The sequence below is a fragment of the Callithrix jacchus genome, chromosome 1 (genome assembly GCF_049354715.1).
Source record: "Callithrix jacchus isolate 240 chromosome 1, calJac240_pri, whole genome shotgun sequence".
Lineage (NCBI taxonomy): Eukaryota > Metazoa > Chordata > Mammalia > Primates > Cebidae > Callithrix > Callithrix jacchus.
In genome coordinates, this window is record NC_133502.1 from 77,301,337 (window position 1) to 77,328,050 (window position 26,714).

Sequence of the window (26,714 nt, forward strand, 5' to 3'; positions counted from 1 at the left end):
TACTCATAGCAGGACAAATTAAGATTCCTGTCTCATGACAATTTGTAAACAGCTTTTCTGCCAAAGCGAATGGATTTGAAGTCCTTCAGAGACTCAGTCTTGAGTAGAGAGGTTGTGGGGAGATCACGTTTAAAAATGAATTGTGCTGGCCTTCCCCTGCAGAAAGCAGAAAATGGAGATTTAAATTGGATAATACCAGACCGATTTATTGCCTTCTGTGGACCTCATTCAAGATCCAGACTTGAAAGTGGTATGTGAAATTAATGGCATCAATCTCATTGTGTTATTGAAAATATCTATCCAGTATTTTCTTTTGAAAGTGTTACACCAAGCTTGACCAAGTCTTAATTATTTAAGCGTACTTGGTCATTTCAGTACATCATTCTGACTGGATTTTAACTTTCTTTTCATTTTGTTGTTTACAGTTATAATCAAATTGGAATTTAATTCCCAGTCCAGATACTGTTTCCACTCAATTACAGGTGAAACTATTAGCTGTTGTTTTCTTCATGCGTTTTACAAGATCTGGTACATTTCTTTATGTAGGTTACCACCAACATTCTCCCGATACTTATATTCAATATTTTAAGAATCACAATGTTACTACCATTATTCGTCTGAATAAAAGGATGTATGATGCCAAACGCTTTACGGATGCTGGCTTTGATCACCATGATCTTTTCTTTGCGGATGGTAGTACCCCTGCTGATGCCATTGTCAAAGAATTTCTGGATATCTGTGAAAATGCTGAGGGTGCCATTGCAGTACATTGTAAAGGTATGTTTTTAAGGGAGATTCAAGAATAGTATTCATGTCTGAGTATATAAATATGTAGAGACAGAACATTTTTATTTAATGTGTCAGAATATGAAACTGTCTATTTTTAGAGTGCATTTAAACCTTTAATTGCATATGAAAAGTATAGTAAATTAAATTATTTTCATAAGTAATTCTACAAAGACTCATCACATTGAAATGCATTTATTTATTCATCAAATATTTATTGGGTGCATACTATATAGTTAAGTTCTAGGATACATCAATGAGTAGCATAGACTGTAAGAGCCTGTCTTTATGGAGACTATATTCTTAACAAGTTGCTCTGTTTTCAGCAATTATACAGTACCTGACACTTAATAGATCTTTTTCAGTAAATGAACGACTGTATAATAATACATGGTATAAATGTAGTAGGATTTATTTAACGCTCTTCTTTTGTTAGTTAATTAAGAAACAAGGAATATAGTTTTGTTACAAAAATCCAATATTGAAAAGAAGCTCAGCAAGCCCTGGGGAAAGTGGGAGACTCATCTCTAGAGTTACTGCTGTATTTGTACTTTTAAATATAATGGCAAGACGTAATCCTCACATGTTCAGTTTTCACTGAAGAATCACAAGGCATACAAAGAAACAGGAAAGTATAGCCTATTCAAAGGGAAGAAATAAATCCAGGCCAGGCACAGTGACTCACACCTGTAATCCCACCCAGCACTTTGGGCATCGAGGTGGGCAGATCAACTAAGGTCAGGAGTTTGAGACCAGCCTGGCCAACATGGTGAAACCCCATTAACAAAAAAATTAGCCAGTATGGTGACAGATGCCTATAATGCCAGTTACTCTGGAGGCTAAGACATGAGAATCACTTGAACCTTGGGAGGTGGAGGTTGCATTGAGCCAAGATAGCACCACTGTACTCCAGACTTGGTGACAGACAGAAAAAAAAAAGGAAGAAGAAGAAGTAATCCACAGAAGCTGTCCCTGAGAAAGAACAGATTGTGTACTTAGTAGGCAAAAAATTTTAAATAGCCATCTTAAAGATGCCCAGAGAGTTAAAAGAAAATGTTGGAAAAGTCAAGGAAATGATCTATGAACAAAATGCTAATATCAGTTATAAAAAGACAGAATACAAAAAGGGAACCAAAAAGAAATTCTGGAGATGAAATATACCATAACTAAGATGAAAATTTTACCGGAGGGATTCAAAAGCATATTTGAGCAGGCAGAAGAATCGAGTGTGAAGCTAGAACTATTAAAAAATTAGCAAGTCTGGGGAACAGAAATAATAAAGATTATAAGAGAAATGAATAGACTCTAAGGGACCTCTGAGTCACAGTCAAGTAGACCAAGATACAGATCCTGGGAGTTCCAAAAGGGGAAGAGAAATGAAGGAACAGACATGATTTGGCTGAAAACTCCCCACATTTGCTGAACAGCATGTATATTCATATCCAATTCACTCAACAAATTCTAAGCAGGATAAACTCAGAGGCCCACGTGAACATGCATTATAATCAGGCTATAATGCTGGAGACAGAGTCTTGAAAGCAGCAGGAGAGAAGTGACTCGCTGCATACAGGGGATACCACTGAGATTGTAAGCAGATCTCTCTTTGGAAACTTTTGAGGCCAGAAGGCAGTGGGTTGATATATTCAGAATGCGTAAGTGGGGAAAACCTGTTAAGAATTCTACATTTGGCAAACTTTCTTCAAAAATAATTGAGAAATTAACACTTTTCCAGGCAATCAATTTGCCTTTGTAATAAAGTCAAATACACGGAGCATTATAAAAGCTAGTATTTTTGTAACAAGATAATTTGTAAAATATTATTAGTGTAACTTGCAATTATTATAACGTGCAAAGAAGAAATAGAAAATCTAAATAGACCCCTAACTAGTAAAGGATTAAGTAATCCAGAACTCAACAAAGCAAAACCTTGGACATGATAGTGTCATCAGAAAATTCTATGAAACACTTAAAAGAGAGTTTTTAATCACTAGATCTGACCTGTAAGAAATGCTAAAGGGAGTATTTTAGGTTGAAATGAAAGCACAGCAGACAGTAACACACAGCCATTTGAGAAGAGGAAGTAAAGATTCTGATAAAAGCAAATACATGAACCATTATAAAAGCTAGTATTATGGTAACGATATTTTGTAAAATATTATTACTGTAACGTGCTTATTGTAACTTACAAATATAATATGTAAGTTATAATTTGTAGTTTGTAAGTAGTATAAGATGTTAATTATTTTAATTTGTAAAATAGAGTATAGAGAACCAATACAGAAAATCAACAAAACCAAGGGTTCATTCTTTAAGAAGATTAACAAAAATGATAAACCTTTAGCTAGAATGATGAAGTAAAAAAGCAAGAAGACTCCGATTATTAAAATTAGAAATGAAAATGGCATCACTACTGATATTACAGAAATAAAAATGATCAGTACTGGGAACCATTATAGGACAATGAATTGGAATAATCTACACGAAATGAACCAATTCCTAGAAAAACAAAACATATCAGAACTAAATCACGAAGAAATAGAAAATCTGAACAGACCCCTAACTATTAAGGAGGTTAAGTAATCCAAAACCTTCAGAGATAGCGAAACCTTGGACATGATAACATCACCAGTAAATTCTGTGAAAAACTTAAAAGACTAAAACCAAACTCTCAAACTCCTCCTCAAACTCTTCCAAAAATTTGAGGAAAAAGAAACACTTTCTAACTCAGTAAGGCCAGCATTACCCTGACACCAAAAACAAAGATACTATAAGAAAATTATAGGCCAGTATCCCTTAATGAACATTGATGCAAAAATCTTGAACAAAAATACTAGCCAATGGAATTCAGCAGCATATTTAAAAGGATTGTGTACCAATACCAAGTGGGATTTATCCCATGATTACAAGAAGAGTGGTTCAACATATGAAAATCAATCAATGTAATACACCACATTAAGGACAAAAACCACATAATCATCTTAGTGCACAAGAAGCATTTGACAAATGTCAGTACCCTTTTGTGGTAAAAACACGGTACAAATTAGGTATAGAAGGAGAGTATCTCAACATAAGAACCATACGTGAAAAGCCCACAGCTAACATACTCAGAGGTGAAAGACTGAAAGCTTTTTCTCTAAGCTCAGGAAGAAGACAAAGATGCTTGGCTTTGTAGCTTCTATTTAACATGATAATGGAAGTTCTAGCCAGAGCAAGTAAGCAAAGAAAGAAAAGACATGGAAATTGGACAGGAAGAAGTAAAATTATCTGTTTGCAGATGATATGATTTATATGTATTATAGAAAACGTTGGGTCGGCCACAGTGACTTATGCCTGTAATCTTAGCACTTTGGGAGCTGGCTCACACCTGTAATTTTGTCCATTTCATGTAATCCTAGCACCGATGCGAGTGGATTGCCTGAGCTCAGGGGGTCGAGACTAGCCAGGGTAACATAGTGAAACCCCATCTCTACTAAAATACAAAAAACAAAAAATTATCCAGGCATGGCAGTGTGTGTTTGTAGTCCCAGCTACTCAGGAGGCTGAGGCAGGAGAATTGCTTAAATCTGGGAGGTGAAGGTCGCAGTGAGCTGAGATTGCACCACTGCACTGTAGCCTGGGTGACAGAGCGAGACTCCATCTCCAAAAAGAAAAAAAAGAAAACCCTAGAGATTGCACACACACCCCTCAGCCTCTGCTAGAATTAATAAATGAGTTCAGCAAAGTAGCAGGATACAAAATCAACAGGCAAAAATCACTTGTTTCTATGCCCTCACAATGAAAATCTTATTGATAAAGAAACTAAGAATACAATTTCATTTATAATAGCATCAAGAAGAATCAAATATTGGGTAATTAACCAAGGAGATGAAAAAAATTGTATAAACATTTTTGTGAGAAATTAAGAAGACATAATTAAATGTAATGATATCACATTTGTGGACTGGGTGACTTAATATTGTTAACATGTCAGTATTGCCCAAAGAGATACAGAGATTCAGTGCAAGCCTGTGAAAATTTCAACCTTTCTTGCAAAAATAGAAAAATTATTCTGAAATTCATTTGGAATCTCAAGGGATGCCAAATGGCCAAAACAATCTTGAAAAAGAATAAAAAGGTTGAAGGACTCACTTCCTGGTTTCAAAACTTCATACAGGCTGGGCATGGTAGCTCAACACATGTAATCCCAGTACTTTAGGAGGCTGAGGCAGGAGGATTGCTTGAGCCCAGGAGTTTAAGAGCACCCTGGACAACATGGCAAAACCCCATCTCTCCTAAATAATACAAGAATTAACTGGGTGTAGCGATGTGCACCCATAGCTCCAGCTACTTGGGAAGCTTAGGTGGGAGGATTTCTTCAGCCTGGGAGCTCAAGGCTGCCATGAGCCATGATTGTACCACTGCACTCCAGCCTGGGCAACATAGCAAGACCCTATCTCAAAAAAAAAAAAAAAAAGTCTTAACACAAAGCTACATCAGTCAAGATATTGTGGTACTGGCAAAAAGACAGATACATAGACCAGTGAAATAGAATAGAGAGCTCAGAAATAAATCCTTGTGCGTATGGTCAAATGACATTCAAGAAGGGTACAGAAACCACTCAATGGGGAAAGGACGGCCTTTTCAACAAATGGTACTGCTGGGAAAACCTGATATGTGCATGTAAAGGAATGAAATTGGACCCTTACATAACACCATATACAAAAAGTAACTCAAAATGAACCAAGGACCTAAATATAGGACCTAAAACTGTAAAACTCTTAGAAGAAAACAGAGGGTGAAAACATCATGACATTAGATTCGGCAGTGATATGACACCAAAGGCATTGACAATGAAAGAACAAACAAATTGGACTATGGAAAACTTTTAAACTTTTGTGCATCAAAGTATGCTATCAGCAGAGAAACAAGGTAACCCGTGGATTGGGAGAAAATCTTTGCAAATCACATCTGATAAGGGATTAATATCCAGAAGATGTAGAGAAAACTAACAACAACAAAACCCAGTTAATAATGGGAAAAGGACTTGAATAGACATTTTTCCAAAGATATAAAATGGCCAATAAGCACATGAAAGGTTCTCAGTGTTACTGACTTACAGGGAAAGTCAAATTACAACCACAATGAGATACCACTTTACACCCATTGGGATGGCTGTTATCTAAAAGAACAAAGACACCATGACCAGAAAATTACAAATGTTGGTGAATATCTGGAGAAATTAAAACCCTTGTGTACTGCTACTGGGAATATAAAACAATGCAGCTGCTTTGGAAAATGGTGTGTCAGTTCCTGAGAAACTTAAAATTACATGATTCAGCGATTCTACCTCTGGTTATATGCCCAGAAGGAATTGACAGCAGGGATATAAAATGTTTACATGTTACAACCATGTTTATAGTAGCATTATTCTTTTCTCTTTTTCTTTTCTTTTTTTCGAGATGACATTTCACTCATTGCTTAGGCTGGAGTGCAGTGATGCAATCTCAGCTCACCGCAACCGCCACCTCCTGGGTTGAAATGATTCTCCTGCCTCAGCCTCCAGAGTAGGTGAGATGATAGCATGTGTTACCACGCCCAGCTAATTTTTGTATTTTTAGTAGAAACACGGTTTCACCGTGTTGGCCAGGCTGGTCTTGAATTCCTGACCTCAAGTCGTCCACCTGCCTCGGCCTCCCAAACTGCCAGTATTATAGGTATGAGCCACCATGCCCAGCCAGGAGCATTATTCTTAGCCAAAATGTGGAAGCAATCCAGATGTCCATCAGAGGAAGGCTAAAGAAATGGCTAACAGAATATTATGCATCCTTAGAAATGAAGAAAATTCTGACACATGCTGCAACATGGATGAACCTTAAAGATATTATGCCAGCTTAGGTCTGCTAGTCAGAAAAGGACAGGTATTGTATGATTCCACTTGTATGAGATACTTGGAGTAAGAGAAAGTAAAATGGTGCTTGCCAGGGCCTGAGAAGAGGTGGGGATTGGTATTGTTTAACGGGTCCAGAGTTGCCATTTTGCAAGATGAAATATGTTCTGAAGATGGATGGTAGTAATATTTACAGAAGAGTGTGAATGCGCCGGGTGCGGTGGCTCACGCCTATAATCCCAGCACTTTGGGAGGCCGAGGCGGGTGGATCACGAGGTCAAGAGATCGAGACCATCCTGGTCAACAAGGTGAAACCCCATCTCTACTAAAAATACAAAAATTAGCTGGGCATGGTGATGTGCACCTGTAATCCCAGCTACTCGGGAGACTGAGGCAAGAGAATTGCTTGAACCCAGGAGGTGGAGGTTGCGGTGAGCCGAGATCGTGCCATTGCACTCCAGTCTGGGTAACAACAGCGAAACTTCGTCTCAAAAAAAAAAAAAGAGTGTGAATGCACTTAATGCTACTGAACTGTACATATAAAAAATGGTTAAAGTGATCTTCAGAAGCTGACACTAACGAATGTAAGTTTCGGAATTAACTGATGCAGAATTTAAAATAACTGTGTCTTAAACATGTTCAGTGAGCTAAAAGATAATTCAGACAACTAAATGAAATCAGGGAAATGATACATGAAGAAAAATGATAAATTTTATGTTATGTATATTTTACTCCAATTTTTAAAAATAATAGAAACAATCCAACATTGATTATTTCATGTTTTAATTATAAAAAGCAGTTGATCTGGACCTGGTGGCTCACACCTGTAATCCCAGCACTTTGGAAAACGGAGGCAGGTGGATCGCGAGGTCAGGAGATTGAGACCATCCCGGCTAACACAATGAAACCCCATCTCTACTAAAAATAGAAAAAATTAGCCAGGCATGGTGGCACACACCTGTAGTCCCAGCTACTTGGGAGGCTGAGGCAGGAAAATCACTTGAACCTGTGTTGCAGAGGTTGCAGTGAGTCAGGATTCCACCACCACACTCCTTCCTGGGCCACGGAGTAAGACTCCATCTCAAAATGAAAAGCAGTTGGAGTTATTCTTTACTAGGGTCCTTTTGCCCCCCAACCCCACCACACACCCAACATTTGGCAATGTGTGAAGACCTTTTTTGGGGGTTGGGTACTACTGGCATCTGGTAGGTAGAGATCAGGGATGCTGCTAAACATCCTACAGTGCACAGGATAGCCCCCCACTATAAAGAATTGTCCAGCCTCAAATGTCATTTCTGCCGAAGTTGAGATACCCTGAAATAGACTGATGACCAACTAAAAGCCTAGAGAGGACTTTATATGATTGCATCTTTGTTTAGGGAAGAAAAATGATGACAGTATGAAAATTGGGTTGTACAGTAAAAGTTGAGATTTATTAAGAGGTATATTAATCTGCTGGGACATACCACCAACTGGGTGGCTTAAACAACAGAAAGAAGTTCATTTTCTCACAGTTCTGGAGGCTGGAAGTCCAATGTCAAAGCACCAGCAGGGTTGTTTTCTGGGGAGGCCTCTCCTTGGCTTGCAGATGGCTGCCGTCTCTGAGTCCTCTCATGGTTTGTCCTCTGTGTGCACTTAGTTCTGCCGTCTCTTTCTTTTCTTAGAAGTACTCCAGTACTGTTGGATTAGGGCCCCACTCTGTGACCTTACTTATTTCTATAAAGGCCTAATCTCCAAATACAGTTGTTTTGGGAGTTAGAACAACATATGGATTTGGGGTGGGGAGGGACACAATTCAGTTCATTATATTCTGCCCTATGGCCCCCAACAAATGTATGTCTCTTCACTTCAAAAATACATTCACTGTATCTCAACAGCTCCGAAAGTCTCAACTCATTCTAGCATGAACTCCAAGTTCAGAGTCTCATCTAAATAGCATCAACTCAAATATAGGGGAGACTTGAGTTGGGATCCATCCTGAGACAATTCCTCCCAGCTGTGATGGTGCGGGCATAGGATAGACATTCCCATTCCAAAAGGGAGAAACCAGAAGAAAGAAGTTACAACTTCTAAGCAAGTCCAAAACCTAGCCAGGCAAATACCATTACCTCTTAAGGCTAAAGAATCATCCTCTTTGGCTCCACAATCTTCCCTCAAGTCCCTCTAGGGTTGCGGCTTTGCCCCTAAGGGCTGTGGCCAGAGGCAGTCCCTCTAGGGTTGCGGCTTTGCCCCTAAGGGCTGTGGCCAGAGGCAGCTGGGTTCACCGTAGCTAATAAAAGAGGCCCTACCCTGTGAAATCAAGGAGTAGACATGCTTGCCCTGAGTTTATATACTCTGTCTTCGTGGCAGTGGCAGCACTGACGGTCTCTGAATTGCCCTTGGAGTCATCCTTTCTTTTCTTGAAGGACTGAGAATGTTTACACCCAGGTAGCTCTGCTGTCAGAAGTCCAAAAGTCTTACTTTATTTTATTCCACGTCCATCCCCTTTAGTCCAAGCTGCCAGTGCCTCTGCTGGAATAATCCTGTCTCTCTTCCCAGGCTTCTGCTGAGATGGCAATTTTTCTCTCTGTAACATGCTTTCTCATTTTTGGTAATATGGATAGCCTGAGAATTTTCTGACTCTAGTTCCTGATTCCCTGTTACTTAACAATTTTTTCTTTAACTCATCTTACTTTTTTTGCATTTTACTGTAACCAATAAGGAGAAACTAGATTGTATCTTCAACACTTTCCTTACAAATCTCCTCTGCTAAATATCCAAGGTTGTCACTCAAAAAACTACTTCTCCATTTCTATGTAGTTGTTACAGTGACACCCACCTCATGATCCAAATCTGTATTATTTAGGGTTTCCAGAAAAACAAAACCAGTATCATGCTTTTTTATATGTAGGATATTTATTAAAAGGAATTGGTTCATCCAATTATGGATTCTGGTGAGTTGAAAATACGCAGTGTGGGCCAGCAGCCTGGAGACACGGGAGAGCTGATGGTGCAGATGAAAGCCAGAGGCAGTCTCTTGCTCAGGAAAGTCAATACTTTTGTTCTGCCCAGGTTTTTAGCTGATTAGATGAGGCCCAGCACATTATGGAGGGCACTGTATTTACTGAAATCTCACCAACTTAAATGTTAGTCTCCAAAGATTCATTCCAGATTGACACATAAAATTAACCATCACTAGAGGTAATAATAATAGTCTAGATAAGACAGGCCAGCATCAATAGAGTTTTTAAAAAATCTGAGTGAAAATGGATATAACAGAAATAATTGGATGTGGGAATAAGTGCAAAACTGCAAGACTTTTCTTTTGCAAAGATGGTGGTACCAGTTTTTCTAAAATGCCCAGGGCAGAAGACACTGCCTTTACTGAGATAATTGCTTAAAAAGGGATTCTCCACCTTGGCAACACGTAGAATCATCTGGAGGATTTTAGGAATCTCTGTGTCCAAGCCATGCTGCACACGAGTTGAATCTAAATTCTGGGTGTAAGGCCGGGCCAGGTGGCTCTAGCCTATAGTCTCAGCATTTTGGGAGGTCGAAGTGGAATTTCCCTTAGTCTACAGCATTTTGGGAGATCAAGGAAGGTAGATCACCTGAAGTCAGGAATTTGAGACCAGCCTGGCCAACATGATGAAACCCCATCTCTACTAAAAATACAAATATTAACCGGGCATGGGCACATGCCTGTTTGCAGAGACATGGATGAAACTGGAAACTATCATTCTTAGCAAACTAACACAGGAACAGAAAACCAAACACCACATGTTCTCACTCTTAAGTGGGAGGAGAATATCACACACTGGGACCTGTCGGGGGTATGGATGATGGATTGATGGGGGCAGCAAACTACTATGGCACGTGTATACCTATTTAACAAACCTGCATATTCTATACATGTATCTCAGAACTTAAAGTATAATAATGAAAGAAAAACATTCTACATGCCCAACAAAGTCCTGGAGTAATTGAGCCCGAGTTTCATTTCTGTGCTTCTTCTGTGCTTCTTTTTTTTCCTAGCTGGCCTTGGTCGCACGGGCACTCTAATAGCCTGCTACATCATGAAGCATTACAGGATGACAGCAGCCGAGACCATTGCGTGGGTCAGGATCTGCAGACCTGGTTCAGTGATTGGGCCTCAGCAGCAGTTTTTGGTGATGTAAGTAGTAGCGTCTGTAGTTCCAAGGGAACTCGTGGGGCTGGAAGCTCGTCACCATGCCCAGCGAGTGGAATTTCTCTTAGTCTCCAGTAACAACAGCTTGTCTAGTAGGAAGAAATTGTTCATGTGTCTTTCTGGAAAGCTCTATTGATGTTATTTAAATGCTCTAGGAAGCAAACAAGCCTCTGGCTGGAAGGGGACTATTTTCGTCAGAAGTTAAGGGGGCAGGAGAATGGACAGCACGGAGCAGCCTTCTCCAGACTTCTCTCTGGTGTTGATGATATTTCCATAAATGGGGTCAAGAATCAAGACCAGCAAGAACCTGAACTGGTAATCAAGCCATTTCTGTCACGATGTTGTTATTGCTTTAACTGCTGTTGAGACCCTGTCAGGGCATAAAGAAAACTGGAGGTAAAATAATAAAGCAGCTCTTGAGGGATGATTGTCACTTTTTATATTTATGACCCTCTCCAGGCACTTTTTACCCAAAATAGTGGAAACAAGGTTGTATATTCATAAAACTATGTTTTATTCACTCGGCAGTTGCATAAAAGGTTGTGAAGTGAGCTCTTTAGCCAGATCTACCCCTGCCCCCATCCCTTTTTTGCCATTTCACGACCGCTGATTTAGGAAAGCAGTCATTCTCAAATGGAGAGCTTTTAACAAATCAAGGGCTTAGAGGGTAGCAGTACTACATTAAGTGGTAGTAAGTAGACTGTGAGATGTTAAAAATAATGTTTTCAGACTTGAAAGCCCATTATCCCTCTTCACTGTTGATGTGTTTTATAATGAGAATGCTGCTGGGTTGTCTACGAAAGTCAGCTTGGGCTGTCTTAAAATGTGCTCTGTACCCGGATTGTGAAAGGGGAAAAATATTTTAGAGTTTGCAGAAACTTGGACTTGTCTGTCTCTGTTTATGTGGCTAAACTGCTGCGGTGCTTTACTGCATTAATAAATGCAAGTTAAATCATTAGTTCAGTTTCTTTTTTTACTTACACAGTACAGTGATGATGACGAAATCAATGGAGTGACACAAGGCGATAGACTTCGGGCCCTGAAAAGCAGAAGACAATCAAAAACAAACGCTATTCCTCTCACGTGAGTCTGAGTTCCTTTGTTGTGGTTGACGTTTTTTCATAGGTGTATGGGGTCCTTGGTGAGGGCTTTTCCTGTACATTTTTCTCCATAGTTGCAAGCCCATGATGCCACTTTGAAGTGCTTGCCTATGTTATTTAAAACCTAGGAGTGCTGGCCTTGGAAGCTCTCAGCTGTCCCTTGTTTACCTTCGTCCTCTTGAGCCTTTATAGGAGGGAAGGCGACATTAGGGATGCTTTTTCTCCATGAATAATAAGCATGGGGCATCCTCAAGAGTGTGACAGCAGATGTAAAGCCCAGGATGCCAGACGTGTCCATAGTTACTAAAGTGGTGGAGTGCTTTACATTCACCATGTTGCAGATCATTTGTTTTGATCAGCATGACATAATGGCTTAATGACATTATGTTGTTTTGGGGTGACAATGAGCTGGTCTAAACTAAACTTTGGGTTTTTCATTTGTTTCTTTGGGGAATTATTTTCTAATTATGGAGGAAGATTTAGCTGAGAATAGGAAATGTTGTAGTTACTGAGTGTGTATATGTCAATGTGTACATTCTTATGAATATGTGTTAGTTGAGATTCAACATGATGGAGTATCCAAGATTGTTAGAAAAATATGCAGAAGCAAACTACATGACCATGGCATTATTTGTAGGCTGTTCTTTAGCAGATGCTCCCACTTGCTGCCATTGGATTTCTTCCTTGTAGTTACTTCCTTTCTCATTGTAGGGTACCAGATTTCCAACTTTCTTTTTGTGGGGGAGGGAGTGTGATGAGCATAGATCATTTATTCAGTAAACCTCTTATAATATGGTAAGGAAGTATGATATAATAGATCATTTGTATTGGCAGAGAACAGGTTTTCTTTTTAATCAAAAGTAACTCCTCACTAGTGTCTTATCATAACAATTCTGAAGTAGAATTACACGTAAGGCATATGTCATTATGGGTTGTTCCCCTGGGAGGGTCTTCTTAAAAGACCCAGTGCAAGGAATTGAGTTTTGCAATATGCAACGTTATGTGAATGAATGTAGGGCATCAATTTTGATTATAGGCATTTATTAAGCATTTCTTTTGCAGCATATTAGTGCTTTAGTCAACTAGACTGCTTTAAAAATGGTCCCTTTTGGCTGGGGGCAGTGGCTCACACCTATAATCCCAGCACTTTGGGAGGCCAAGGCAGGTAGATTACCTGAGGTCAGAAGTTCAAGACCAGCCTGGCCAACATAATGAAACCCCGATTCTACAAAAATACAAAAATTGGCCAGGCATGATGATGGGTGCCTATAATCTCAGCTACTTGGGAGGCTGAGGCAGGAGGATCGCTTGAACCTGGGAGGCGGAGGTTGCAGTGAGCCGAGATTGCACCATTGCACCAGCCTGGGCAACAGAGCGAGACTGTGTCTCGAAGAAAAAATATGTTGCCTTTTGTGTAATTTACTTAATTCCAAATGTCATGTTCTTTTTAATTTCTTTAAAATTCTTTATCTAAAGCCTTAATGGTCCTTTTTATTTGAAAGTATTATTGTGGCTCCAGGTAATCATCCGGGTACTAATTCTGGACTTGGTGGAGGACTCAGGCAGTGCCCTCAAGCAGTGCTTCTCAGACCTCAGTGTGCATGAAGCACCTGGATGCTTGTTGAAATACAGGTTATGATTAGTGTGGTGGTAGCAGGGCCCAAGAGTCCACATTTCTACAGAGGCTGCTGGTCCAGGGACCACACATTGAACTGTAAGCCTTAGGAAACTGATGCTTTTGTGGCTTTTAGCTGCATCCTGGTTTTTTTATTTTGTTTTTCAGAGTAAGCATCATCAGTTTATTTTTTAATATTTCGTTACTTGTTGTTCAAAAGTCAAGTTGAGAGTCAGGGGATACAAATCCTGCTTTAGTCAAAAGTTCTTGTTAAATAGGAAATTTCCTTTAGTCACCCTCTGAATCTGCTACCCTCATTAACATGAGTTCAAGTCTAGCTGGGCATGGTGGCATGCGCCTGTAGACCAGGCTATGTGGGAGGCTGAGTTGGGAGGATCACTTGAGCCCAGGAGTCCGAGGCTGCAGTGAGACATGATCACTGCATCTAGCCTGGGTGACAGAGTGAGACTCTGTCAAAATAAGTAAAGTAAAATCAAGTACAGTGGTAAAAGATAAAAAAACAAAGAGGTAGCTCAGGATTCCTTTTGGTAATATCATCCTAAAAATAATATATATAAATAGCCCCACATAACACAAATAACAAACTTTTAGGCCACACTTTTAAAGAAGAAACCAGGACGCTAGTTTTTCTTTTTTTTTTTTTTTTTTGAGACGGAGTTTCGCTCTTGTTACCCAGGCTGGAGTGCAATGGTGCAATCTCGGCTCACCGCAACCTCTGCCTCCTGGGTTCAGGCAGTTCTGCCTCAGCCTCCTGAGTAGCTCGGATTACAGGCACGTGCCACCATGCCCAGCTAATTTTTTATATTTTTAGTAGAGACGGGGTTTCACTATGTTGACCAGGATGGTCTCGATCTCTTGACCTCATGATCCACCTGCCTCGGCCTCCCAAAGTACTGGAATTACAGGCGTGAGCCACCACCCCCGGCCCAAATGCTAGTTTTTCTAAGCTCTGAGTTATTAGTATAGACCCCAGGGGATTTTTGATGAGTCTCAGCAAATCTCCTTCCTCCTCCTTTATAACATTTTGCTTATTCCATCCTCTGCTTTTTCAAACCCTCTCTGCTATTATTTGCAGCTTTTTGGCCCTAAAGAATGTCAGTGGAAGGTTTTCTTTCTTTCCCTCTTGTGTCTTTGTTGTTATTTTAGAAATAGAAGTCCCTGAGGCACTGTGTTCAACAATGGCTTGGGTTGAAAATTACCAAATCAGTTTCTTCCAATTTTAACTCATTGATTTCTGTGAGCAGGTTATTTTGATTTAATAATGATATTTAGTCTTATGAAAATACAGTACATGCAAGAAGGAAAGTTAGTGAGAAATATACAAGAACTAGTGATTCTTAGGAGAAAGTTATGGTACATAAGATGTTATTCCAATGATTGGTTCCTCTCTCTTTTTTTTTTTTTTTAAAGACAGAGTCTTGCTCTGTTGGACAGGCTGGAGTGCAATGGGGTGATCTCAGTTCACTGCAACCTCTACCTCCTGGGTTCAAACTATTCTCCTGCCTCAGCTCCCAAGTAGCTGGAATTACAAGTGTGTTCCACCACACCCAGCTAATTTTTGTATGTTTAGTAGCAACAAGATTTCACCATGTTGGCCAGGCTGGTCTTGAACTCCGTACCTCAAGTGATACGCCCGCCTCAGCTCCCAAAGTGTTAGGATTACAGGAATAAGCCACCAGTGCCCGGCCGGTTTCTGTTTTATAAATGGTCAGTTTGGGGGAGAGTTTATGTTTTTAGTGATTGTAAAATGGCCATTTACTCAGCCTGTCTCATCCTGACTACAATGATGACAGTAAGCTATGTGGCACCATGACATTGAGCTGATCCTCAGGTCATGATGACAAATATATTGTCTGTGCTAAAATGGATTTGGTAGATCTCACAACTTGAGCCGTGAGGCCTGTCATTCTGCATACTGATGATTTTGGCAGGTTTGGAGATGGGTATATGTGTTAGCAATGGAAAATAATTCTTAAGCCATGAGATTTACTAGATGAACAAGGAACCATCTATAATGCTGACAACTGAGGATTCAGGCCATTCTGCCTTCAATCAGGAACTGAAAGTGAAGACTGGGATGAATAGAGTGTTCTATAGTGCTCCCAGGCCATTTATTCCATTCTGTTTAAATATTCACCCCTGTGATCTTAATATATATTAGTAGGCTTATTTTTTTGTGGGAAGATTAAATAAGATGGTGTAGGTAACTTGTGGGTTGAGGTTAGGTTGCATCTCAAGTTCACTCTTCTGTCTAATCCGTTTCCACAAAATAAGATGTCTGGCATGTAATTCCCCGCACCAGCCGGCCCCCCTCCCCCCCCCCGCCGCCCCGAGATGGAGTCTTGCTCTTTCATTCAGTCTGGAATGCAGTGGTGCGACCTCAGCTCATTGCACCTCCCCCTCCCGGATTCAAGCAATTCTCCTGCTTTAATCTCCTGAGTAGCTAGGACTACAGACGCACATCACCATACCTGGCTAATTTTTGTATTTTTAGTAGAGATGAGGTTTCACCATGTTGGCCAGGCTGGTCTCGAACTCCTGACCTCGTGATCTGCCCACTTCAGCCTCCCAAAGTGCTGGGATTACGAGTGTGAACCACTACGCCCAGCCTGACATGTAATTTTTAATGATGAGAGTGTTAAGGTCAACAATAAAAATGACATAATAAGCTAAATCCAGATTGATCAGCAGTACTCCGCATGCAGCAGACGCTCAGTAGAGCCTTTAGTATTTGGTCACAGATGTATCCAGGTGACCATTTGGAAGTGCAGTCATTGGAAGGAGCTGCTGCCCTTCCAAATGGGAGGAGGTTTCCTTCCTCACTCCTAGAACCCAGACTAGTGGATTAAGAAACACCAAGCTGAGGCTGGGCACAGTGGCTTATGCCTGTAATCCCAGCACTTTAGGAGGTCAGGGCAAGAGGATCACTTGAGCCCAGAGTTCAAGACCAGCCTGGGCAACATAGTGAGATCCTGTTTCTACAAAAAAAATTAAAAACAAAAAAAACTAACTGGACATGGTGGGATGAACAGATGGTCTCAGCTGCTACTTGGGAGGCTGATGTGGGAGGATTGCTTCAGCCTAGGAGTTGGAGGTTACAGTGAATTATAACACCACTGCACCCCAGCTTAGGCAACAGAGCAAGACCCCTGTTTCTTAAAAAAATAGAGGCCAGGCATAGTGGCTCACACCTCTAATCTCAGCACTTGAGAGGCTGAGGCAGGCGGATCACCTGAGGTCAGGAGTTTGAGACCAGCCTGAGCAACATGGAGAAACCCTGTCTCTACTAAAAATACAAAATTAGCTGGGCATGGTGGAGCAAGCCTGTAATCCCAGCTACTCGGGAGGCTGAGGCAGGAGAATCACTTGAACCCAGGAGTCAGAGGTTGCAGTGAGCCGAGATCAGGTCATTGTACTCCAGCCTGGGCAGCAAGAGCAAAACTTGGTCTCAAAAATAAATAAATAATAAATAAAAAAGAGGCCTGGTATGGTGGCTCATGCTTGTAATCCTAGCATTTTGGGATGCCGAGGTGGGTGGACCACCTGAGGTCAGGAGTTCAAGACCAGCCTGGCCAATGTGGTAAAACCCCATTTCTACTAAAAATACAAAACTTAGCTGGTGTGGTAGTGTGTGCCTGTAATCCCAGGTACTCGGGGGGGCTGAGGTGGGATAATTGTTTGAACCTGGGAGGCGGAGGTTGCAGTGATCCAAAATCATGCCATTGCACTCTAGGCTAGGTGACAGAGCAATACTCCATGTCAAAGAATAATAATAATAAAATAGCCAGGTGCGGTGGCTCACAACTCTAATTCTAGCACTTTGGGAGGCTAGCTGGGCAGAGGTCAAGAGATTGAGACCATCCTGGCCAGCATGGTGAAACCCTGTCTCTACTAAGAATAGAAAAGTTAGCTGGGCATGGTGGCATGTGCCTGCAGTCCCAGCTATATAGGAGGCTGAGACAGGAGAATCGCTTGAACCCAGGAGGTGGAGGTTGCAGTGAGCTGAGATCATGCTACAGCACTCCAGCCTGTTGGTAGAGTGACTCCACCTCAAAAAAATAAATAATAAATAACAAAGAAACACCAAGCTAACAGCCAGCTAGTATGAGAAAAATGAGTGTGGAAAATAACTAAGAAAAATATATAGTCTGCATACCTAAGTGAAATTTGCTCATTTTGTCTTGCCCTGGGTTAGATATGAACCATTTTATAGAAATATGCCATTCCCCTAGCTTCCTGGATGATTCAGGATTTAGAGACTCCATTGAAATGAGATCAGTTCTACTTTGTTACATTCATTTTTAGTTGTGCCTCCTGTGATCTTGTTAACTAGTCTGGGGTTTTCTGTTTTTGGTTGTTTTTGGTTATCTGGGTTTACCTCCGTTGCCCCTTGTGGTTTGGTTTGGTTTTCTGTGTGGGCACATCTTGTGCTTTTTGAATAACTTCAGTCATTTCTCTATGACTGATTTCAGTATCACGAAGTTTAATTAGCATGGGATAGTTATCTAAGTATCAAATCTGTTTAAAGACAGCATTTTTTTCTCCAATGTAAAATGGCAAAACTCTACCCTTGTTGACCGCCCCTTTGTATCACTATTGCTGTTCTGGGCTTTTAGGGTGTCTAAAATTCACACATGGCTTGATTGATTGATTGATGACTGCGTTATTTATTTTGGCTTCCCAATTTGAACATCTGTTCTTTCCCCTTCACCCCTTTCCAGATGCCCCCTAGCTGTGCTGACCTCTGCACTGTGTAGTGTTGTCATCTGGTGGATTGTTTGTGACTACATTCTTCCCGTCCTGCTATTCTGTCTCGATGGTTTCAGAGCACAGTAGCCATCAGGACCCCTTGACAGATAGCTGCTGTAAGTGTCCCGTTCCCTTTCTCTGCCGTCACTTACTTCTGGTGTCTAGTGTGTTCCCACAATGCATGTTTTTCTCCTTGTCAGCTCCTAGCTTTGTTGGTTTGCCTGTTTTCAAAGGTTCTTTTTCTGACTCTTTTCAATTAACGGGATGGTGGTGGGAGGGAAGGTGGGCTTCACTGTTCCACTCATAGAAAGGATATTAAAAATAACATACCTTGTTTTAAAGTTGTGCTTATCCTTCACAGATATTTAAGAATAGCAGTTAATAAATAAAGATACAAAAAACAGTTCTTCTTCCCTATCAAAAGGATTTAGTTAGCTTGGGATAATTGGGGTGGTTTTCTTTTCGTCAGTTGGCTATACAGCAGTTTCCCTCTAGTTTTCTGTATCTTGAGTATACCCTTCCCAATCTAGCAAAGAGCATTTTCCCACTGATCTACTTTCATTAAAAATTTGACTTTGTAACCTCTAAATCTACCATGAGGGACGTACAGCAGCTCCCTCATAAGTCTTCTCTCTTTAGTGTGCAGAATTTCCTGCTCTGTCTTCATTTTGTCTCCTCCCCTTTAGGGAATAAAGTAAGCACAGTGTGTAGCACTTGATGCTAAATGAAAGTAGGAGGTCGGAGCTGAGGCCACCTCTTTAGGTGGGTGCATTTCCATATGGCAGTCACTACTCCTGCTTTTCTCCTTGCTGAGACGTAGCCACAATGCCTCTATTAGGCTAATAGCAACATATTTGTATTTTCTTGAGATCTTTCATCTTTGAAATGAAGACTTTAACAGCGAAGAGGCTTTATTTCTGCAGAAGAATGTGGAAGAGGCCCACTTCTGGAACAGCACGCTGGAGACCCCAAGGGGGCGGGTATGTCCTGTGTCAGGGGCTCCACCGCCACCCTCCTGTGTCTGAGCTGCATTCTTCCTTCTCCGAAGCTTTTTTCTTTACTCATATTTTCAGAATTTCTTCTCTTGTCTCCTCTTGGACTTGGAAGTTATGAAAGAATGCAACAGTCCCTTGCAAGATCTCTTCCAAAGAAAAATTCCATTGGAACCAACTCTGGTACTTTGTGGTTTCATTGAGTATTTTCACATAGCTGAGAAAGATTTAAAAATCAAGCTGATTTCACTCTTCAGAATTAGGCAAAACCTGCTTAACATGCTCCTATTTATGTCATTTTCTTGAATATCTTACAAATACAAGCTTATTGTTGTGCATTTCGACATGCTGTATTTCTGAGATAGATTAACCTTCTGGGTGTTTTCTCCTTTGCTTCTCTTAGTAAACTTCGATTGCCACATATTCTGACTCAAGAGCATCATGCACTACATAGATTTATTCTTCTCAAACTATTCCAAGTGGCAACAGTGTTCTGAATGGGTGGGAGCTGTTGCTAATAATACTTAGGCACTTTGCGGTTGAATGATCATTCCCAGAGTAAGTTTCAAAATGGTCTCCGTTAGGCTCTTTTGTTTCCAGTATTCCATGTAAACTCTACTTTTGTTGTGGTGGTTAGTGACATTTGCTATTTCATTCTAGACCCAAGTAGAGTATTTATTTTAGCCTGCCTAATTATTTGGAATTTTCAGAAGCAAAAAGCTTGGGACAGTTACAGTGGTGTTAATAAGTATCATCTTTGTAGCACCCTCATGACTTCTCTCAAAAGGGCCTTGTTTGTAAGATAGGTGAGTCCTGAGCGCCACCATCCACTGTCATCACCACCCTCATCTGCTGGCAGTAGACGCAGGTGGCATGGCATTGTCTGATAGATTATTTCCAGTGAAAAGCTCCTATTATGAGGCATGCCTGGAGAATTAAGCCATAACAGCACTTCAGGCTGCTGAGTTGGACTCGGAGATAGTGGGAAAGGCTTCTCTGGAGGCTGCAGGGCTTCAGGGTCACTTTTTTTTTTTTTTTTTTTTTTTTAGACGAGTTTCGCCCTTGGTTACCTAGGCTGAAGTGCAATGGCGCAATCTCGGCTCACTGCAACCTCCGCCTCCTGGGTTCAGGCAATTCTCCTGCCTCAGCCTCCTGAGTAGCTGGGATTACAGGCATGCGCCACCATGCCCAGCTAATTTTTTGTATTTTTAGTAGAGACGGGGTTTCACCATGTTGACCAGGATGGTCTCGATCTCTTGACCTCGTGATCCACCCGCCTTAGCCTCCCAAAGTGCTGGGATTGCAGGCGTGAGCCACCGCACCTGGCCTCAGGGTCACTTTTGTGCACACTCTTGGAGTGTCCAGTGTGGATAGCCAGTATTCATAGCACACAGTTGCCCTGATGGATTTTTTTTTTTTCTTGGAATTGGATATTTATGTTGCAGATCTGGCTTTTTAGTTTTTGGCTTTGCTCTGTTCCTTGAGTTGCAGATTTCACTGCATCTGAAATCTGAGAGTACAGAGGCTCCAAGGATGCTGCAGAGAAGAAGGTGAACTGCAGTATGGGCAAGAGGTAGGCAGGACGGAGGATTTTGTCAGGGGAGTTTGGGAAGGAAGAAAATCTTAATCTGCTGCACACTGCTCTGCAAAGACGTGCTTGGCCTTGGTTGGATTTGAAGGCAGAAGGAAGCAAGTGCGTGGGATCCCTGTGGCGGAGGCAGCACATCACCCTCTCGTCCCTGTCAGGTGATGTGTGCTGTCACTGGCGATAGCTCAGAGGAGTTCTGCCCCAACCCCCACTTAATGCATAACCTACAGTTAGGATAACTACCATGCTGTTGTTCAAATAACTGGAATATTTTCCCTGGTATGATTAATACACTCTCAAGTCCTATCATTCTCTTGATTTTAAAGTTCCACAGAAATTACTAGCTATTTAATATTATTATATCAGTTCACTTAATTCATACTAATTTTATAGAGAAATACTTTTTCAAAGTTGTTTTCTAGCAGCCTGACTATGTGATTTAGCAGTAGTTTCTTGTTTTGAATGGCATTTAAACACTTCAGTCATAGTTAATCTGAGAAATCAGGATTCAGATTTCCTAAGCAGGCAGTGCATCAGTTCTTCTTCCTCAGGTTAATGATATTGCGGCATGATTGTTGTCCATACTTTTGGCCAACCATGGCCTCAGATTATTTGAGAAGTATGTGTTGTATTTAAAAAAAAAAAAAAAAAAAGCTAACAGAAGTCTCATTTTCTCCACATGTAAGGGAGTGGACGATGGGCAGGGATAAGAACAGTGGCAGCACCAGCGCCGGCCTGGGCTTCAGAAGCAGCAGTGAAGCAGCAGCAGATTGTTTCGGTTTGGGATTCTTTATGCAAAATTCTAGATTCAAATCCTTAGCAGAGATGAATAAATATTTCCCCTTTATATAAACAGAAAGAATTTTTAGGGATAGGCAGGCTGGATCATGCCTATAAATCCAAATATTTTGGAAGGTCAAGGCAAGAGAATCACATGAGGCCAGGATTTTGAGACCAGCCTGGCCAACATAGGAAGACTCCATCTTTACAAAATAAAAAATAAAATATTAGTTGGGTGTGGTGGCATGTATCTGTGGTCCCACCTACTCTGGAGACTGAGGTGGGAGGATCAGTTGACCCCATGATTTGAAGCTGCAGTGAGCTATGATTGCACCACTGCACTCCAGCCTGGACAACAGAAGGAGACCCTGCCTTAAAAAAAATTTTTTTTAATGATTCTTTGTTTTTAGAAGTAGAATTCACAAGCCAGGGTAATAGTTGCCTTTAATCCTACAATTAAGTCTGCATATACTCTTTTTCTTTTCTTTTCTTCTTTTTTCTTTTTTTTTTTTTTTCGATACAGTCTTTCTCCATCACCCAGGCTGGATATCGGTGACACTGCAGTCTGGACCTCCCAGGCTCAAGTGATCCTCTTACCACAGCCTTCTGAGTAGCTGGAACCACAGCCATGCACCACCACACCCAGCTAATTATTATTATTATTTGTAGAGAAAAGTCTCACTGTGTTGCTCAGGCTGATCTCAAACTCCTGGCCACAAGTGATCCTCCTGACTGGGCCTTCCAAAGTGCTGGAATTACAGGTATAAGCCACTGCACCCAGCCCTTTTTTCTGTTTTGTTAGAACATTCAACATTTCAGATGATCACACTCTATGAGAATTTCTGAACCAAACATTGGCTGATTTAGCCAGGATTCATGTCCCTGTGTGAGACTGAAAGCTAGTTTCATGGGGCCTTCAAAAATCCTGCATGAATTAAAGTGAAACAGTGGGGAAAGCTGCCCTTTCCCTTCTCCCCAAGAGGCTTGGGACTGCTGGCCCAGACAAGCTCCACGTTATGCTCTGGTTGCCTTTTTTTAAGTGATGAGACCTTTAGCATTTTACTAAACGTTGGATATGCTTTGGTTTGGGTCAGGCTAAGGTTGTAGCAACTTGTTAATCCTAGGATATTTTAAGGCCCTTTCTTTGGTATATTAGCCAGCATGGTGGTAGCTCAGACCTGTGAGGTGGGATGCTCACTAATTGTAATGGTTCCTTCTTACTCTTTTGAGCTGAATTCTCATAAGTTGCTACTGGCTTCCTCACCTTTATGTTTGAATAGGAGAGAAGAAAGTTTTTTAAGTCAGTATTTTCTCTTTCAGAAAAATTAACGTTGGTATCTATAAATGTGTGTATATGTGTTTAGTTTGTCAGTGATTATCTCTTGATGAAAAGAACTGCATATAGGCCTGGCATGGTGGCTTGTGCCTATAATCCCAGCACTTTGGGAGACCAAGGTGGGCAGATCACCTGAGGTCAGGAGTTCGAGACCAGCCTGGCCAACATGGCAAAACCCCTCCTCTACTAAAAATACAAAAATTAGCTGGACGAGGTGGTGCGTACCTGTGGTCCCACTATCCAGGAGGCTGAGACAGGAGAATCTCTTGAACTCGGGAGGAGGAGGTTGCAGTGAGCCGAGATCACGCCACTGCACTCCAGCCTGGGCAACAGAGCAAGATTCTGTCTCAAAAAAAAAAAAAAATTGCATATAAAATCTTTTGATGTCTTCTGCTGTTTTCCCTATGACAATTTAAAGAGGAAAGAGAAAAAAAAAACAAAGGACCATCTGCCTCCAAAAGGACATTCCGTGTGGCCTTTATCTCAGAATGCTCTCTTTTGTACTTCCTCCTGGGCAGTCTACTCTCATACACACCAGTTTCTCAAGATTTTGAGAGTTTAATTAAGGCAAGCTTTACAAAATTTAAGTGTTTTCACTTTCTTTTTAGTGGCACTTAGAGATTTAGTAAGTTTTTATAATCCAGACAAAACTCATATTTTGCTTAAATGCTTTTTAAATTTTTGAAATGTTATATAAAACTAGTATTGATTTAGTGGATTATTACCCATACTTACAGCTTTGAAGAGTGAATATTGTGTAGTTACTTTTTAAATTTATGTTCCTTTTTTTTAAGAATTTGGGCTTCTTAATGGTGTCTTGTTTCATGACTAAAAATCTGAGAAGCTACTTTTACTTTTGGGCACAAAGATCTGTTTGGCTGGTGGATTTCTTTGGTGTGGGAATTGCTTAAAATGCCAAGCCATTCATCTTCCAGAAGCAAAGCCCTCTGGTTATCTTTGTCTAACCTTCAAAGAGAAATGAGATGCTTCATTTTAAAAGGCCTTGATGTAAAAATGTGTTTCAGATTCTTTTTTTTGGCAAATGTGTTAATGGAAAATTCTTTAAATTCTCAATAAGACAATTTGCACTAAAGTGCAAAAATACCTTCCTCTGTCAAGTATTTATTTGCAAATGGTTTCAGTGAATATAATCTTTTTTTTTTTTTTTTTTTTCAACTATTTTCAGAGTAATTCTTCAATCCAGTGTTCAGAGCTGTAAAACATCTGAACCTAACATTTCTGGCAGTGCAGGCATTACTAAACGAACCACCAGATCTGCTTCAAGGAAAAGCAGTGTTAAAAGGTGAGAAAAGAATCCTACTCTTCTGCAAGCAATGGTTTTCCAGTTTAATCTTTGGGCCCTATCTCTGGAGAGTGATGTGAAATTAGGAGAAAGTAGAAGCTCTGTGATGGGAAATTAATCAAATGTGTATTACTTGTTCATTGTCTAAGAAAATCTGGATTATTTTAATGTAGGCTTTTGTTTTGTTTTGTTTTGTTTTTCAAAAGTAATTCTCAACACTGCAAGTATGATCTCTGGGTCTGATAAGGGAAAGTTTTTAAATTAAGAATTTCCAAAGCTGGCTGTCAGGACTTGGAGGACATCTTTCTAGGTGTATATCAGATACAGCATCATTGCTGGACAGTTAGCTGCAAATTAGTGTGATGGTGGAAATGAGATAACTCTAGAGAGTTTGGGGCTCCTTCTCTACCAGGTGACTCTTTGTCCTCTTGGCCACAGCCCACACCTGAGGCTGTTACTTCTTTCACTGTCATCACTATCTTCAGTAAGTGTAGGCAGAATTTCACAAGGAAGCCAATGTGTTCTGTGACCATGTTGGTGATTCTGTTGTCTTTAGATATTTCTCATGAAGTGGACACGTCATTTTTAAAGTAGTCTGAAAACAGATACCATTTGAAGAGAGAAGAGATGGCCCAGGAGTGGAAGGGGGGTACCTTTTCATCTTTGCCTGGTGTTGGCAGCCCTAGCAGCCCTGTTTTTGTCCTCCTGGTAAAAACGATCTCTTCTAATAGACATGAGTGACCAGGAGATAATCAGAACCAGACTTTAAAATGTCCTGCACATGTGCCTCTCTTCTTTTCAACTTCCTTGCCCTGTATATGTGAGACTTTTGGCCTACGGGCCTTATCAGTGTGAAATTAGTCCCCAGTGCAAAACAGCCAGTCTCCCAGGAGACCCATGGCAGAGTAGGAGCTCTGTGCGCTTTGCGTTTCAAGGACTTGTTCAGCTGCGTTGTGTTTCCTCTTTGCTGTTTGTTTTGTACAACTTTCCTGCACACTTACACTCACATGGGGATGCAGCAGTACCCCATGAGGATTTGAGGACTGTCAGGCACTGACTCATGATTTCAGGATTTAAAATTTTTCATCAGAGATGTATCAAATATTCCTATTTCTTTACTCTTCAGTTGTACTTGAGAAGAATATTGGAGAAAAACTGACAAAAGGTCAAAGATTTAGGTACATTGGAACAATGCGGAGTGTTATTTATAACAGTGAGAAAGAGGAAATGGGCTCAACATTGTTACATTACGCCAGATGCTTTGGGAGTCATATAGTTTAGTTCACGAAGTGATGAGTGAAAACAGCCACACATAACAATTCTCAAGTATGGTTTGCACCTATAACCCCAGCACTTTGGGAGGCTGAGACAGGCGGATCACTTGAGGTCAGGAATTTGAGACCAGCCTAACCAACGTGGTGATACCCAGTCTCTTCTAAAAATACAAAACTTAGCCGGGCGTTGTGGGGCACACTTGTGGTCTGAGCTACTGGGGAGGCTGAGACAGGAGGATCACTTGAATGTGGGAGGTGGAGGTTGCAGTGAGCCAAGACTACCACGCCACTGCCCTCTAGCCTGGGAAATGGAGGAAGACTCCATCTCAAAACAAAGAAATATTCTGAAGTATGACTCTAATTTTGTAAGTATACTATATATGTATAAAAATAAGACAAAGGAAAAATATGCCCTGATATTAATAAAAGCTCTGGTTGGTGGGACAGTTGGGTTTTTTTTTCTTTTTTATCATCTTATTTTCCAATTTTTCTACAATAAGTGAAGGGAAATAGGTGTGTTTTAACTGACACTTTTAGGTGAGCCAATGTTAAAATTTTAAACATTCAGGCTGGGCGTGGTGGCTCATGCCTGTAATCCCAGCACTTTGGGAGGAAGAGGTGAGTGGATGAGGTCAAGAGTTCAAGATCAGCCTGGTGAAGATGACGAAACCCCATCTCTACCAAAAATACAAAAATAAGCCAGGTGTGGTAGCAGGCGTCTGTAATCCCAGCTGCTCAGGAAGCTAAGACAGGAGAATCGCTTGAACCCTGGAGGCAGAGGTTGCATTGAGCCACGATCATGCCACTGTACTCCAGCCTGGGCAACAGAACAAGACTCTGTCTTTAAAAAAAAATAATAATTAGAAGTCTACCGTTGATGACAATTAATTTTGGCATGTCTTGAAGGGGGTATATTATTTTTAAGTATGAGTGCTCAGGCTTTTTTTTTTCTTTGAGACAGAGTCAACCAGGCTGGAGTCTACCACACTGGAGTGCAGTGGTGCTACCGGCTCACTGCAACCTTCGCCTCCTGGGTTCAAACCATTCTCCTGCCTCAGCCTCCCAAGTAGCTGGGATTACAGGTGTGTACAACCACACCTGGCTAATTTTTGTATCCTTAGTAGAGATGGGGTTTT

General features: G+C 40.9%; 1 protein-coding gene across 25 annotated transcripts in view; it reads left to right on the forward strand.

Annotated features, from left to right (window-relative positions):
* The window catches only part of CDC14B (cell division cycle 14B), a 138,808-nt gene that overhangs the window by 99,154 nt on the left and 12,940 nt on the right, over positions 1–26,714 (forward strand). For 9 of the 25 annotated variants that reach the window (XR_004743261.3, XR_013532419.1, XM_035300251.3 and 6 more), the window contains 6 exons: positions 163–250; positions 547–777; positions 10,667–10,805; positions 10,976–11,135; positions 11,806–11,903; positions 24,188–24,304. Coding sequence is in view for 17 of the 25 variants with exons in the window: in XM_035300251.3 (XP_035156142.2) it covers positions 163–250; positions 547–777; positions 10,667–10,805; positions 10,976–11,135; positions 11,806–11,903; positions 24,188–24,304 (833 nt within the window). In the remaining 8 variants the exon portion in view is untranslated. Of the gene's footprint in view, positions 1–162; positions 251–546; positions 778–10,666; positions 10,806–10,975; positions 11,136–11,805; positions 11,904–18,277; positions 18,422–18,991; positions 19,119–19,174; positions 19,286–24,187; positions 24,305–26,539; positions 26,661–26,714 lie in introns of those variants that run through there. The other 16 variants (XR_013532383.1, XR_013532406.1, XR_013532410.1 and 13 more) reach the window with 6 other exon arrangements.